The 13009-nt window shown below is 43.1% G+C and overlaps 1 protein-coding gene across 2 annotated transcripts; it reads left to right on the top strand.

The window, feature by feature from the left end:
- Positions 1–476: 476 nt before the first annotated feature.
- RCN1 (reticulocalbin 1) lies at positions 477–12632 on the top strand. Of its 2 annotated transcripts, none has more exons than XM_059475146.1 (6): positions 477–710; positions 5354–5547; positions 7099–7277; positions 7798–7858; positions 10372–10571; positions 11468–12632. In XM_059475146.1, the coding sequence occupies exons 1-6, from the start codon at positions 493–495 to the stop codon at positions 11573–11575; spliced, it is 960 nt and encodes a 319-aa protein (XP_059331129.1). In that variant the 5' UTR covers positions 477–492; the 3' UTR covers positions 11576–12632. The 2 variants fall into 2 exon arrangements, with proteins under 2 accessions (XP_059331129.1, XP_059331130.1); XM_059475147.1 differs by lacking the exon at positions 477–710 and adding an exon at positions 5041–5111.
- The last annotated feature ends 377 nt before the right edge of the window (positions 12633–13009 follow it).

Here is a 13009-nt window from a genome sequence, read left to right as displayed (position 1 = left end):
CCGCAGAGTGGGACCCTTTACTCCAGACTTGTGCCCTGAGCCCCACTATGATGCTTTTTCCCTCGCATTTTTCGGGTAGCAACACTCAAGACAGCGTGCAGGGTTAGTTTGTTTGTGTTCAAACCACACTTTTTGTCTTTTCCCAAACGATTTAGGACGCCAGCAGCAACCATCATCAACCCGCCGCTCCGGACGAGCGAGCAGCAGCGGCGGGACAGCCCCGAGCCGCTGTTTGGAGCTGCCGCGGTGTTTGTCAGGCTGAGCTCGGGGCGCTTCGGCGATGCAGCGGCCGCCCGGCTCTGCCCGCCCGGCTCTGCCCGCCCGGCTCTGCCCGCAGCCCCGGCCCCGCCGCCGGGCCCCGTGCGGACGTGGCGCAGCCGGGCCGGGCGCGCTGCCAAAGGCCGGCCCGGGGGCGGAGCGGGCCGGGGCGGGGCGGTGGCGGGCAGCGGAGCGGAGCGGAGCGGAGCGGGGTGCGAGCCGGGCCGGCGGGGCATGGCGGGCGGCGGGGCGCTGAGGGCATTGCCCGCGCTGCTGCTGGTGGCGGCGGGCGCGCTGGGCAAGCCCACGGCGCGGCAGGAGCGGGCCCGGGCCGGAGCCGCGCAGCACGAGGACCTGCCCGGCTTCCAGTACGACCACGAGGCCTTCCTGGGCAAGGAGGAGGCGCGGAGCTTCGACCAGCTCAGCCCGGAGGAGAGCCGGGAGCGCCTGGGGTGAGCGCCCGGCCCGGGCGGGAGACGTGGCAGGGGGAGGGCCCGAGCTGGGCCCGGGGCGGAGGAGGCGGCCTGGGGCTGCCTGAGTGACCGAGGGGACAGCGGGGCTCTGTACCTCAGAGCGGTGCCCTGTACCCCACAGTGGTGCCCTGAGCTGCAGTGTCGGACCCTGTATTCCAGAGTAATGCCCTGAGCCCCAGTGTGATGCTCTGTACCCCAGAGTGGTGCCCTGAAGCCCACTATGATGTGCTTTACACCAGAGTGGGACCCTGTACTCCAGAGTAATGCCCTGAGCCCCAGTGTAGGACCCTGTACCCCAAAGTAGTGCCCTGAACCCCAGTGTGATGCTCTGTACCCACAGTGGTGCCCTGAACTGCAGTGTAGGGCCCTGTACCCCAAAGTAGTGCCCTGAACCCCAGTGTGGTACCCTGAATCCCGCTGTGAATGCTCTGTAACCCAGAGTGATGCTCTGTACCCCAAAGTAGTGCCCTGAACCCCGCTGTGATGCTCTGTACCCCAAGGTGGCACCCTGTACTCCAGAGTGGTGCCCTGAGCCCCAGTGTGATGCTCTGTACCCCAAAGTAGTGCCCTGAACCCCACTGTGATGCTCTGTACCCCACAGTACCCCAGTGTGATGCTCTGTACCCCAGAGCGGGACCCTGTATCCGAGTGGCTGCAGGTCGAAGCTCTGGGTTGTGACTTCTCTCCCACCCCGCTGGTTTTGCAAAGGAGCAGCCAGCAGTCCATGGCTTTGGGGTTCCTCCCTGCTGCCTTTTGTGGCCCCACAGCAGCAAGGCTGTCAGAGGGAGCTGCTGGGCTGGACCTGCTGCTGGAGGCTTTGCTGCTGCTGCTCCCTGCCTCTGGGACACCTGCCCACACCACATCAGTGTTAATGAGTTTCAACCATTCCTTCTCTACAGCCACAGTTTACAAATGCTCTTCAAGCATCTTCCCACTTGTGCCTTCTTTGCTCACAGTGTTTCAGCTGCTATTATTTCCATGCAAAGGGCAGGGACCGTGCCTAACTTCACTGCTTCTCCCTCCTTTACACCTACAGGAAGCCAGATCACTAAGCAGAACTAAATTTAATAGGAGTTAAAGAAAGACCCTTTAATGTAGTTACCACAAAGAAGATAGCTTAAAATACCCTGCATGTTCTCACTATGATTCCCCCCTGCCTTCTCTTCCACAGGGAGTTGCACTTGCTAATTTTCTGTCTAGTCCTACCATAAGCAGCAGCACTGCGATCTCACTCTTGATCCTTCTCAAAGCTGTCACTGCTATTTGTATGTCTCAGTGAGTAAACAGATGAAATGATTACCAGAAATTATCAACTCCATCCTCATTGTTTAAAGAAGGAGCAAAAGAAACCATGTTCTCAGCATACATGGCTATGACCTAGATTCTCATCACTTGTGTCACGAAAATGGACATGCCCTCCTAATATTGGTCTGCACTTACTGGTACAGATAATTCAGTCAGGGATGTGATTTAACAACACAGATGTTTTTAAACGATTTTTACAAACTGTAAAGCAAGGGAAGAAGTTTTAATTGATCTCACTGATTGCCCTTTGGAGGGGTGACACAGGCACATTAAAGTACAGAGTCAATAATTACCTTTTAAATGGAGGTGTCTCTCTGAGGACACATTGAGGGTGAGCACTGTGCATCTCAGCATCAAGGATATGGCTCCTGGGGGACTTTTGGGAAAGTTTCATAACTTCCAGCATTCCCCAACCTTGTAATCTTGGATAGCAGCACACTGGGAGGTAAAGAGAGGATTAAAAAAACATCTTGTGGTTTAACAGTCACATGCTGAACCCCTTCTCCCCATTTTTGTTAGGGGCAACTTCTGTAGTGGGTTACAAACAGAGTCACTTCTCAACAAGTGACTGCTCTTAGGAAGAAGGCAGATTTAATTAAAAGCTATTTTTAAATGATTTCTGGGAGAAAACAGAAACATACAGTCTGCTGCTCTAACCAGAGTGCATGCTGTTGTATTTATAAGGCATTTTACCTTGCTTAGGAAATGTGGCAGCACATTGGTCATCCCAATAATAACAACAGTAAAAAGTGAAGTCCACACAACAGCTTTTTACCTGTGCCTCTGGGAGCCTATAGGCTTGTTTTATTGCCCCCAAGACTGTTTTATTGTCCCCAGCTTCAGCTGAGAAGTGGGATGGAATAGTGCCTGTGGATGCAATGGACCTATAAAAACAGGGGAAAAGGAGAAGACATGAAGTATTTTCTGGTACACAGAAAATGTGTACCTGACTTCTTTCATGTTACACATTGCCAAGAGCTACCAGCATAATCATTTCATACCTTAACAGTAGAAAGAAATACCAGTTAAACAAATGAAATTAAATCATTGTGGGGAAAATCTGGTGACAAATATAGTCCCTCATGCAGGGAAAGGGACCACTGGCAATGGATACAGAAGAGAAAAGGTTTTCTAGTCAGTTCATCCACACTTCACTAATTCAGAAATGAAATTCAGCAGCCCCTTTTTTGCCCCATAACTCAAACAACATGTTCACAAAATCAATCTGATACTATCAGACTCACACAACATTGCTGAAGTTCAGCAGAAGCTGCTGCTGATATTTCAGCAACCACTTCTGTAACAAAGGCTTGGGCAGAGACATTGCTTCACTACTTGACAGTTCCAAATGTGGTTTCTTGGTGGAGAACCAAGATGTGGAATTGCAAAGAATGTTTAGAAGTGCAGATTGTTTTCCCTGAGGTTTAGGGAGCTCACCTGCTGAGTGTCAAGTCAGGATTTAGACAGGTCAGCTTCTGCTCTTCCCCCTGCATTGCAGTGGCACCTCAGTATTCCATGGGCATGGGATGAGCTGGCCACTGGATGAGGCACAGGGCACCTGCAGACAGGCTGCCCCTGCACCTCATGGCCAGGGGGAAGGGTGCTGGTGTGCCCAAAGCCAGCCTGGATGTGCCAGAGGGCCAAGGTGGATGTGCTCAGTTCCAAGAGCAGGCACAGAAGGCAGTTTTACAAGCTCGGCCCCAAAATGGTGAAGTTCATCAGTTGCAGAGAGATTAATTGCAGTGAGATTAGTTGCAGAGAACATAAATGGTAGAGAGAGCACTGTCCTTTTTTTTTGTTTTTTTGAACTGCAGCTGTGTGCAGAATGTTTCACTCCTGCTGGTTCCAACGGTGCTGGCAGCTTTACACAGGACAGAGGTTTATAGCCCTTTTAGTCTCTAAAATGCCAAGTCTTCCAGCCATGGCTGCAGACCTGCTGCAGACTTGATGCTGCTTTAGTGAGTAACCGGCGTTCCTGGCAACACCAGCAGTACTGATTTCCACTGGGAATCAAGGAAAAGAAACAAGTGCAGGGACAGGCTGGGAAGGGGAGGCTGTGCCTGGTGGACATCCCCAGCATTACACGCTCACACTCACTGCACCCTGATGTCAGCCTGCTGCAAAGCCGGAGGACAAACTGCAGGTCTCCGCCAAATCCTGGGTTTTTGCTCTGCTTGCCTCCAGCAAGTTTGAGTTCAGGCTTTGTCCTGAAGTGAAGTTGCTGTCTGTCATGGATATATTTTCTGAAAAATACTTTTGCTAGGATTTTTCCTGCTGAGAAGCCTCAGAGGAAAAGAAAAACAATAATTATCTGCTGCTGTGGAATGCAACAGGTGCATCTTTGATTGGTCCATGTGAGTTGTTTCTATTTGATGACCAATTGCAGGTCCACCATTCTTTTCCTTGTTAGCCTCCGGATGAAATCCTTTCTTCTGTTCTTTTAGTATAGTTTTAATAATTTTCTTTTAATATATATTTTAATATATATTAATCTATATTAAAATATATAAAATCATATTCTATATCATTATATATTATATATTATACTATTATATATTATATTATTATATATTATATTAACATAATATTACATATAATATTATTATAAAATTCTAATATATAATATTAGAATTAAATATATTCTATGTATTATATACAATATATTATATATAATAAATAGAATGTAATTAAAATTATATTACATATAATATTACAAATAATAATTATTATATGATATATTATGTTTTATTATTAATTATATTAATATATATAAAAGATATAACATATATATTAAAATAGATATTAAAATACATAATTACATATTTTAATATATATTAATATCATTTTCTTTTAATATATCATAAAATAGATAATTTTCTTTTTAATATATAATAAAATAATAAATCAGCCTTCTGAAATATGGAGTGAAAATTCTCATCTCTTCCCTCATCCCGTGACCCCTGCCAGCACCACCACAGGTGTCTCCTGCTCTGAGCCAGCACAGCCACTCCCTGTAGGCAGTGAAGAACAGATGCCCCTAAGACAGGAGGCACAACCTAAGAAAAAGAAAGCCAGGTATTCTCTGCTCACTAATTTTAGTTGTGCAAGTTTCCTTTGAGTTATTCGTAGCAATGCTGAATAACAAACAGAGACACATTCCTTTATATGATGTGTAAAATGCAGGAAAACCTTAACCAGTAGGACAGCTTTAGGAGTTTGGGGCACTGTGTTTTTGTGGAAAATCAGGGCCAGATGAAGATTACTAAAATTGGCCTGACATGCAGTAGGGTTTTAATGATGCTGATCTCTTTTTACAGGAAGATTGTGGACAGAATAGATGATGACAAAGATGGCTATATCACAACAGAGGAGTTAAAAACCTGGATTAAACGAGTGCAGAAACGCTACATCTATGAAAACGTGGCCAAAGTTTGGAAAGATTATGATCTAAACAAGGATGATAAAATTGCCTGGGAAGAATACAAGCAAGCTACATATGGTTATTATCTAGGTAAGAGAACAGATTGTATGATCGAGGATTTTTAAGATTATAAAATATGATTTCTTGCCTTGCAGACAACTGGAGGTTGTTGTCACATTGAGGACTCTTGAAGCTCACATTAAATTTTATGGATGCTCAGAGGTCAAAAGCACTTTTTAGTTATTTATTGCAGCCCTTTGCACATGGGTCACCAGCACACAGAAGGTTTTGTAGAGGTATCATTAAATATACTGACACAGCTGAATTAAAGTCTCCTCCAGTTAGAAGTATATTATTTTTTAGCATTGAAAAGGGTACTTCAATTAAAAAATAATATATTGTCTAATTAACTGTATTTGTGAATTTAGTCTCTAAAATCCCAAGTCTAGATGTTAAAAATGTAGCCTGTGTCTAAGCTACAGCAAAGTTATTGATTAAAGTCATTCTTGCAGAATAACATGCTTCAGACTGTGATCAACAGCATATGAAAATCCTTAACAAATCAGGCAAAATAAACATTTATTAAAAAAAAATACCTGAATTTCCCCCACCCCCCTCCACATTCCCTTTGCTTTTATAAGTTAATGAAGGAGGAGGAGGAGAAGAGATCACTTAAGCTAAAGGGCAATACTGACAGAGCAACAAATCAGTATTAATTGACCATTTATACTTACTGGAAATGAGAAAACAATATTTACCTACCACAGAGGCAGTTTCTGGAGCAAGCTTCCTGTAGCAGTAATAATTCCATAGTCTACCTTAGATTTAAATGGAGTTTGTTACATTTGTGAAAGGAAATATTTAACACACAGTCCCTGCAGAATTATCCCTGGAACCCTTCTCAGCCTTGTCTTTGCTTCCTCTAAGCCCCAAGATTTGGAGAGCAGCATTGTGGGCTTGTGTTAATTAATACTTAAAACTCCCATCTGTAATTCCTGACCCAGTCTTTTTCACATATGTTTGTCTCCCAACATGTGAATTGTGAAATTGTTATGAGTATTTTTCATTTTTCAAGTCAGTTTAATGATCCTATTTTAAAAATTATATCAAATACCATTCCTTTTATGCCACTGAACACTCTGAAAAAATGCCATTGTTTTAAACTGAAAAGAATTGTTAGGTTCCCTGTAGCAGAGGTCTAGCACTGAGATAATTTCAGTCAGTCTGCCACCTTCTGAACCACATTTCCTTGGTTTGCTCTTCTTGAAATTGAAAAGTTGTGTGGATCATACTGATTCCTAAAGATGAAGAAAACTACTGTGAATGAAGTCTACCCCAAATATTGCCTCAGTGGTGCTTGTAAAGACAGATAAAAAAAATCTCTGAGGGAATACTGCAAAACCCATTATTCTGGATTGTAAGAGAAGGCTTGCTCAGAAATTTACCTCCTACTACTGTCACCTTTAAAAATCAAACCAAGTATTTGACCCCTGAGTTTTAAACTTCATGGGGAAGAGAATTTCCATTTAGAGCAACAGCTATTCTGGCAATAAACCTTTTTATTTCTAAACTCAAACAGCTTTGTTTTGCTAGTATGTTTTAAAGGAGAACACCTCTGAGATCATCTTGATTTGTCTGCAGAAAATCCAGAAGAATTCCAAGATGCAACTGATCAGCACAGTTTTAAGAAAATGCTGCCCAGAGATGAAAGACGATTCAAAGCTGCAGACCTGGATGGAGACTTGGCTGCCACTCGTGAGGAGTTCACTGCTTTCCTGCACCCAGAGGAGTTTGAGCACATGAAAAACATTGTTGTCTTAGTAAGCAAAGCAAAATCAATGCCATTGTTTCTGCTTTTATGGGTGAATTTGAAGGCTTCTCTCACCTTTCCAGGCAGGGTTTAGAAAGAGACACGCACATAAAAGCTAAGTGGGGAACAGAAAGGGGTGCCTTTCATGATAATCACTTGGTTTAGAAGTCTCAACATAAGAAAGACTTTTTAAGTGCACTTAGACAGCTCCTAAATTGAATCAAGAAACAATCTTGGGGCACAGACTTAAACCAAAATATAAGGAGGGTGTGCTGACATACAGCAGCTGAGTGTTTCATGCAGGCTGGTATCTGCCCCTAACATAAGCAGTTCATTCATACAGGGAATTTATTCAACATGAAAGGATATTTTTATATTCATTGTGCAAACAACAGTCCCACTGGGTTTAGTGAGACTACATTCACTTGTGTACAGGGGCAGGTCAAGGCCTCAGAACATTAAATTATCAAAGGCAGGTGATCAGAGCTCTCAGTTTTTCTTGATGACTTTCATGCAAAATTGTTTCCCAGGAAACCTTAGAAGACATAGACAAAAACGAGGATGGTTTTGTGGATCAAGATGAATACATTGGTAAGTGTTGTTACTTGTTTCTTATATAATCTCCAGTCCATTTTTCCATCTTCTCTCAAACTGGCAGCAGCATTAACAACCCAGAGTGAACAGTTCAACTATTTTATACCAGCCACCCAACCCAGAAAGTTTAATTTCATTTTAGGTAGATAGCAACATGACCAGGAAGAATTCCTCATGCTTCACAACACAAAATTCTCCTCTTGCTCTTATTTAACTCAGCTAAGAGTTATATGAGAACAAAAGAGAATCTGGAATAATATTTTTCATGGCAGGGATATTCTTTGAATATTGCACCATGTTAACTGCTGTTTGAAGGCACTGTTTAGAAATGCAGGAGGATGAGAAAATGAATTAGTCTTTTCCCAAATAAATGGTTTTGGATGGTGCTCAAATATCCAAGACACCTGGGAATCAACCATTGCAAAAAGAGAAAGTTCACCTTGTTCCTGCTAGGTTTTTTTCCTAGTTTAATTAGTAAGTAAAGCCCATACTTCTGTACTGATGATACCATTCTATTTTGATGAGTTTTAAATCCAGAAAGTAGCACTGAGAAGGCATTAGTGCAAAGTTGGATGAAGCTTTCTGTTTCTAGTGGTGCTATAAAGATCACTTCACATAGAATCAGGAACAATATACACACACTAATTAATGGCAGGGGGTTCTGTTCCTTGTAAATTATATTTAGCCCAGAAAGTGAATGCTATTCATCTATGACTGAAATAACAGAGCAGCATAATTTCCACAGTAATTTCAGTTCATTCAGTGACATTACCTACATATAATTATAAGGTAATTGTCAACATTTGTTACCATGTGAATGCTGGTTCTTCTTGTCTTCTATAGATAGGAACATAGAATGTTCTAGTCACGATCACCCCACATTGGCAAGGATGATAAAATCAAATTGACAGGACATGTCAGTTGCTTCAAATAAACAATATAATTTGCACTTTAAAAAAATGAAAAAAGAAAGTGAATGTGTTGTCTGAAGTTTTCTTCCTGAGTTGAGAAAACTATGCTTAAAATATTCCTACTTTCCTTTTTCAGATGTGTTTTTTTTTTTTAATTTTGATGAAGTTGGGATTAATAAACCAACAGAAAACGAAATCTCTTCTTTGGTAGTTTATAAGGAGCAACAAAAAGAAGTCCAAAAATTTCAGTCTCTAGATGGAGTATTTGTTGGGGGGATCTGTTGAAGCTTATAGAATGATCCCACCCTCCATTCCCTTCTTTGCACCCATTTTGTCTTTTGCAAAATTTGGTTTAGATTTACACAAGCAGCGGAGCAAAATGCCTATAAAAATGTTGAGCAGAGAGGACTAAATTCTCACTGTGCGTGGGCAGGTAACAGAGTATTTCAGGGACACTGGGGACAGTGACAATGGAGAGCCTCAGCCCAGTGTCAGGGGTACTTACTCCTGCCTTGGAATTCAGCATTTGTGTTTCCCACAGGTACCAGCCAGCCTCTGACCCTCACACCATCCATGAGGGCCCTTGAAAACCAAATCCAGAAGGCACTGGAGAGGAGAGGAGTAGTGTCACAAAGCAGGTTTCATTCTAAATAGAGAAGTGGAAGGCTTGAGGATGAGTAGGAAAGGATTGGCCACAGTGACCAGAAGGATGACAGAGACACCACTCATGATTTGGAAAGCCCTGTGATGTAAAGAACATTGGTTTGAATAATCACTGCTGCTGTGCTGTGTTTATGCAGAAAGCAGCTGCCACTGTGGCTCCCAAAATGCAGCACAGGAGTGATGTGCAGAGCAGCTGGGGTGTGTGACCTCTGCATGCTGCCACACACACTGCTCCCTCCCCAGGTCCCAGGCTGTGACCAGTGCTCTGTGCCTGTGGCTCCTCACACAGTGCACCATGACTCCTGACTTCTGCAGCTCTTTCCTGGAGCAGTGTCTTCTGCTGGAATGTGCTGCAGCACTGCATGCCTAAATGAGAGCTGATCTCCTAAGCTGAATGTCTCTCACACAAGACTTCTCTAAAATGCATGCAGGTTCCATTTAGCAATTTTTGTTTGCCTAAATTCCCCCTGTGCCTTTTTTCCTGTAATCACTCTGCTGGCTGGAGTCTGATCTTATCCACAAAGACATTTGCTGGCAGGGACAAGATAAAATGGCTGAGTTCCTTTCTCCCCATGTGACCAAGCCTAGCACTAAAGCTTAAGACTGCTGTTCAGCCAAAGATCCTTAGAGGATTTTGTTCATTCTGAATTTCAGATGATGGCCTTTGAACATGTTAGCTCTCCTGTTAGCCCCACCAGAAGTGCACAGGTATGATACAGGGTGCTGTGAGAATGGGCAGAATCACCAGCAGTGAAGAAATAGGCCTGAGAGAAGATGCAGCTACTCCATCTGCACCCCACATTTCTCTTTCTGTACAGAGACACTGTGCAAAGAATGAAAAGTTCAGTGTCCTCTGAGGAACACTGAAAAATCTTTATTTTGTTCTTAATTTGAAAAGTAAATAGGACTCAAGTAAGACCCTTATTTCCTCTCCAGCTGATATGTTTGCAAATGAGGAGGGTGGACCAGAGCCCGACTGGGTGATTACAGAGCGTGAGCAGTTCTCAGATTTCCGTGATCTCAACAAGGATGGAAAGATGGACAAAGATGAGATCCAGCACTGGATCCTCCCCCAGGACTATGACCATGCACTAGCTGAAGCCAGGCACTTAGTCTATGAATCTGATGTAGACAAGGTATGTGGTGCTCCAGTGTTGTTTTTAAAGAAGTTATATAGGGTCTTGTGGGTTTTTTAAAACACCAGCTTGCAAGAATTTATTCCTACTAACTTTAGAGGCTAGACTTGCTAATGGATTAAAGAGGCTAGACTTCTCTTTAGAGGCTAGACTTGCTGGTGGATTAATGTTTCCATCCCAATCTCAGCTGGTAGTGTTAGAATTACAAAGTGTTACAATACAGTTTATCAGCTTTAGAAGGTCCCCTGGTTTTCATTAGATGAGATGAGAAACTATCACTATTTTAACACAGCAAAAAATACTCTTTTTCCTTTAAGAGTGGTCCATTACTTCTGTATGTTAATATAGACTAAGAGAGGTAAATAAAGTTACATTTAGATACCCCTTGTACTCAAATATAGGGGTAGCAAACCCACTCTTAGTTCTATATTCAAGCACATACCTTTCACTTAAACACTAGCTCTGATCAGGGACAGCATATGAGGAACCTGAAAGCCAAAATGCTCTGAACACAGAAAACTGCTAACATAAGCAACCACCTTCCACAAAGTACACCAGAGGATTTTTGTTTTTACAGTCAGGAAGATGAACCAAACCACAAAACTGTGCACCAGGTAATCCACTGTTAACCTACTGTTCCTACTGCTTGGCATTACAAAGAACTTTCAGTTAGCAGTTTGACCTACCTGAAGCTTGTGGGGCTTCTGTCTTCCACTAAGGCCCAAATTTCACTCACTGTGACAGCTACAAATGATTGCTGAACCTGCAGTCTGCTGCTGTGAAGAACTGTTTCCCAGGGCTCTTGCAAGTCTGTGCTGGTGTGTCTTTGTGTCTTAGACTTAGTTCTGAAAATATTCTTACAGAGTTGTTTTTTGGTTTTTTTTTTCTTCTACCAGGATCAAAAACTAACAAAAGAGGAAGTTCTAGACAACTGGAACATGTTTGTTGGAAGTCAAGCTACCAATTATGGGGAGGACCTCACGAGAAACCATGATGAGCTATGATCTAGTGTGCCAGCCAGTGTGCCACACATCTTTTCTCCACATTACTGAAATCTCTGTGTCCATCCCCTCCAGGATGGAAGATGGCCAAGGGACACTCACAACTGAATGACTTGCATTAAGATTATTTTTAACATGCCAGCTTATTACCTCAGAAACCACATAGAAATAGCTTTTTTACTCCTTTCACATGGTTAAATACCATCTTTAGTTACTAGAGTTTTATTTTTGAAAAAATTAAGAGGGTAACTTTTCTGAATAGGTTAGAGCCTGGCATGGAAAAGGGACTTTTAAAAACATTGCAAAGATCTTTAATAGCCAAGTATTTTCTTCAAATACCCACTTTTACCATAGTGAAATGCACCTAGGATTAGAACCCTAATGTTTAATCAGACTTAAGTTATTTAGTTGTCTTTTCTAATAGTTTAGAGGTGACCCTTTGAGCCTCCTGCCCAGAGAAGAGTTTGATACCAGCTTTGTCTCCACAGAGTTGCTGTGTTGGGTGAGTGCTGCTGCAGCCCCCTGGCTCCTGCTCCAGTGTGCAAATGCACAGGTCCCTTGTTCCTGACCCTGCATTCCCAGGCAGGGATGCAGAGTCCAGCCTGGCAGCTGCTCCTTCCACAGCAGGGTAATGTACAGCTGTTTGTGGGCCCTTGGCCTGGCTGCTTCCTGGGAGGAGTTGTGCCACATGGAGCATAATTTATCTCCTGCTTTTCACACTTCACCCCAGCCCTGCTCCTGTTCACACAGTGTGAATGGCAGCAGCTCTGTGATGGAGAAGGAGTGAGACATGTCATCCCTCTGGGCCTTCTGTCTCCTCTGCCACTAAGAGGACAGATTCTTGTGGCTGAACTTCTGGGTTTGTGTGTTTATACCTGTAACTCTAGAGACAGCTCTCCTTCCAAAAAAGGGGGAAGTTTTCCGCATAGGTGCTTTATTTTTTACTGTATAATGTGAGTTGTTACATGTATATTTTTATATAACCAACTTCTCCAAGTTTGGTTGTTTTTATCTGTACTGGTTTGAAAAGAAGCACAATAAAACCAATACTTCTTTTTGATACTGTGAAGGTGCAATAACACTAACACAGATTAGCAGAGAGATGATGTGAAAACACAAACCAAGCCTCTAAAGCCAGTAGTTACCAAAGCACTGGGATGGTCATTTCCAAAAGCATCTGCACATACAACCCCAACTGTTCTTTGTCACCTCGTTAAATAAAAAAAAAGAAAATCCAAAAAGAAGTGCATTATACATAGCAGCTGTAACTAGAATTTGTTCTGGACACTAGTACTGGGAGATCAGGACTCCCCAGCAGCATTCTCTGGGAGGTTCCTGGAAGGTTTGGTGTAAAACATCACACCCTGAACAATCCAGAGGGGAGCTTTGAGACTCCCAGGCTGTGAGACACTTCAGCAGTTCAACACATTTGTAAAA

Source organism: Ammospiza nelsoni, chromosome 6 (assembly GCF_027579445.1).
Source record: "Ammospiza nelsoni isolate bAmmNel1 chromosome 6, bAmmNel1.pri, whole genome shotgun sequence".
Classification (NCBI taxonomy): Eukaryota; Metazoa; Chordata; class Aves; order Passeriformes; family Passerellidae; genus Ammospiza; species Ammospiza nelsoni.
Note: the sequence above shows the minus strand (reverse complement) of the source record. Positions and strands in the feature narration are given on the sequence as shown.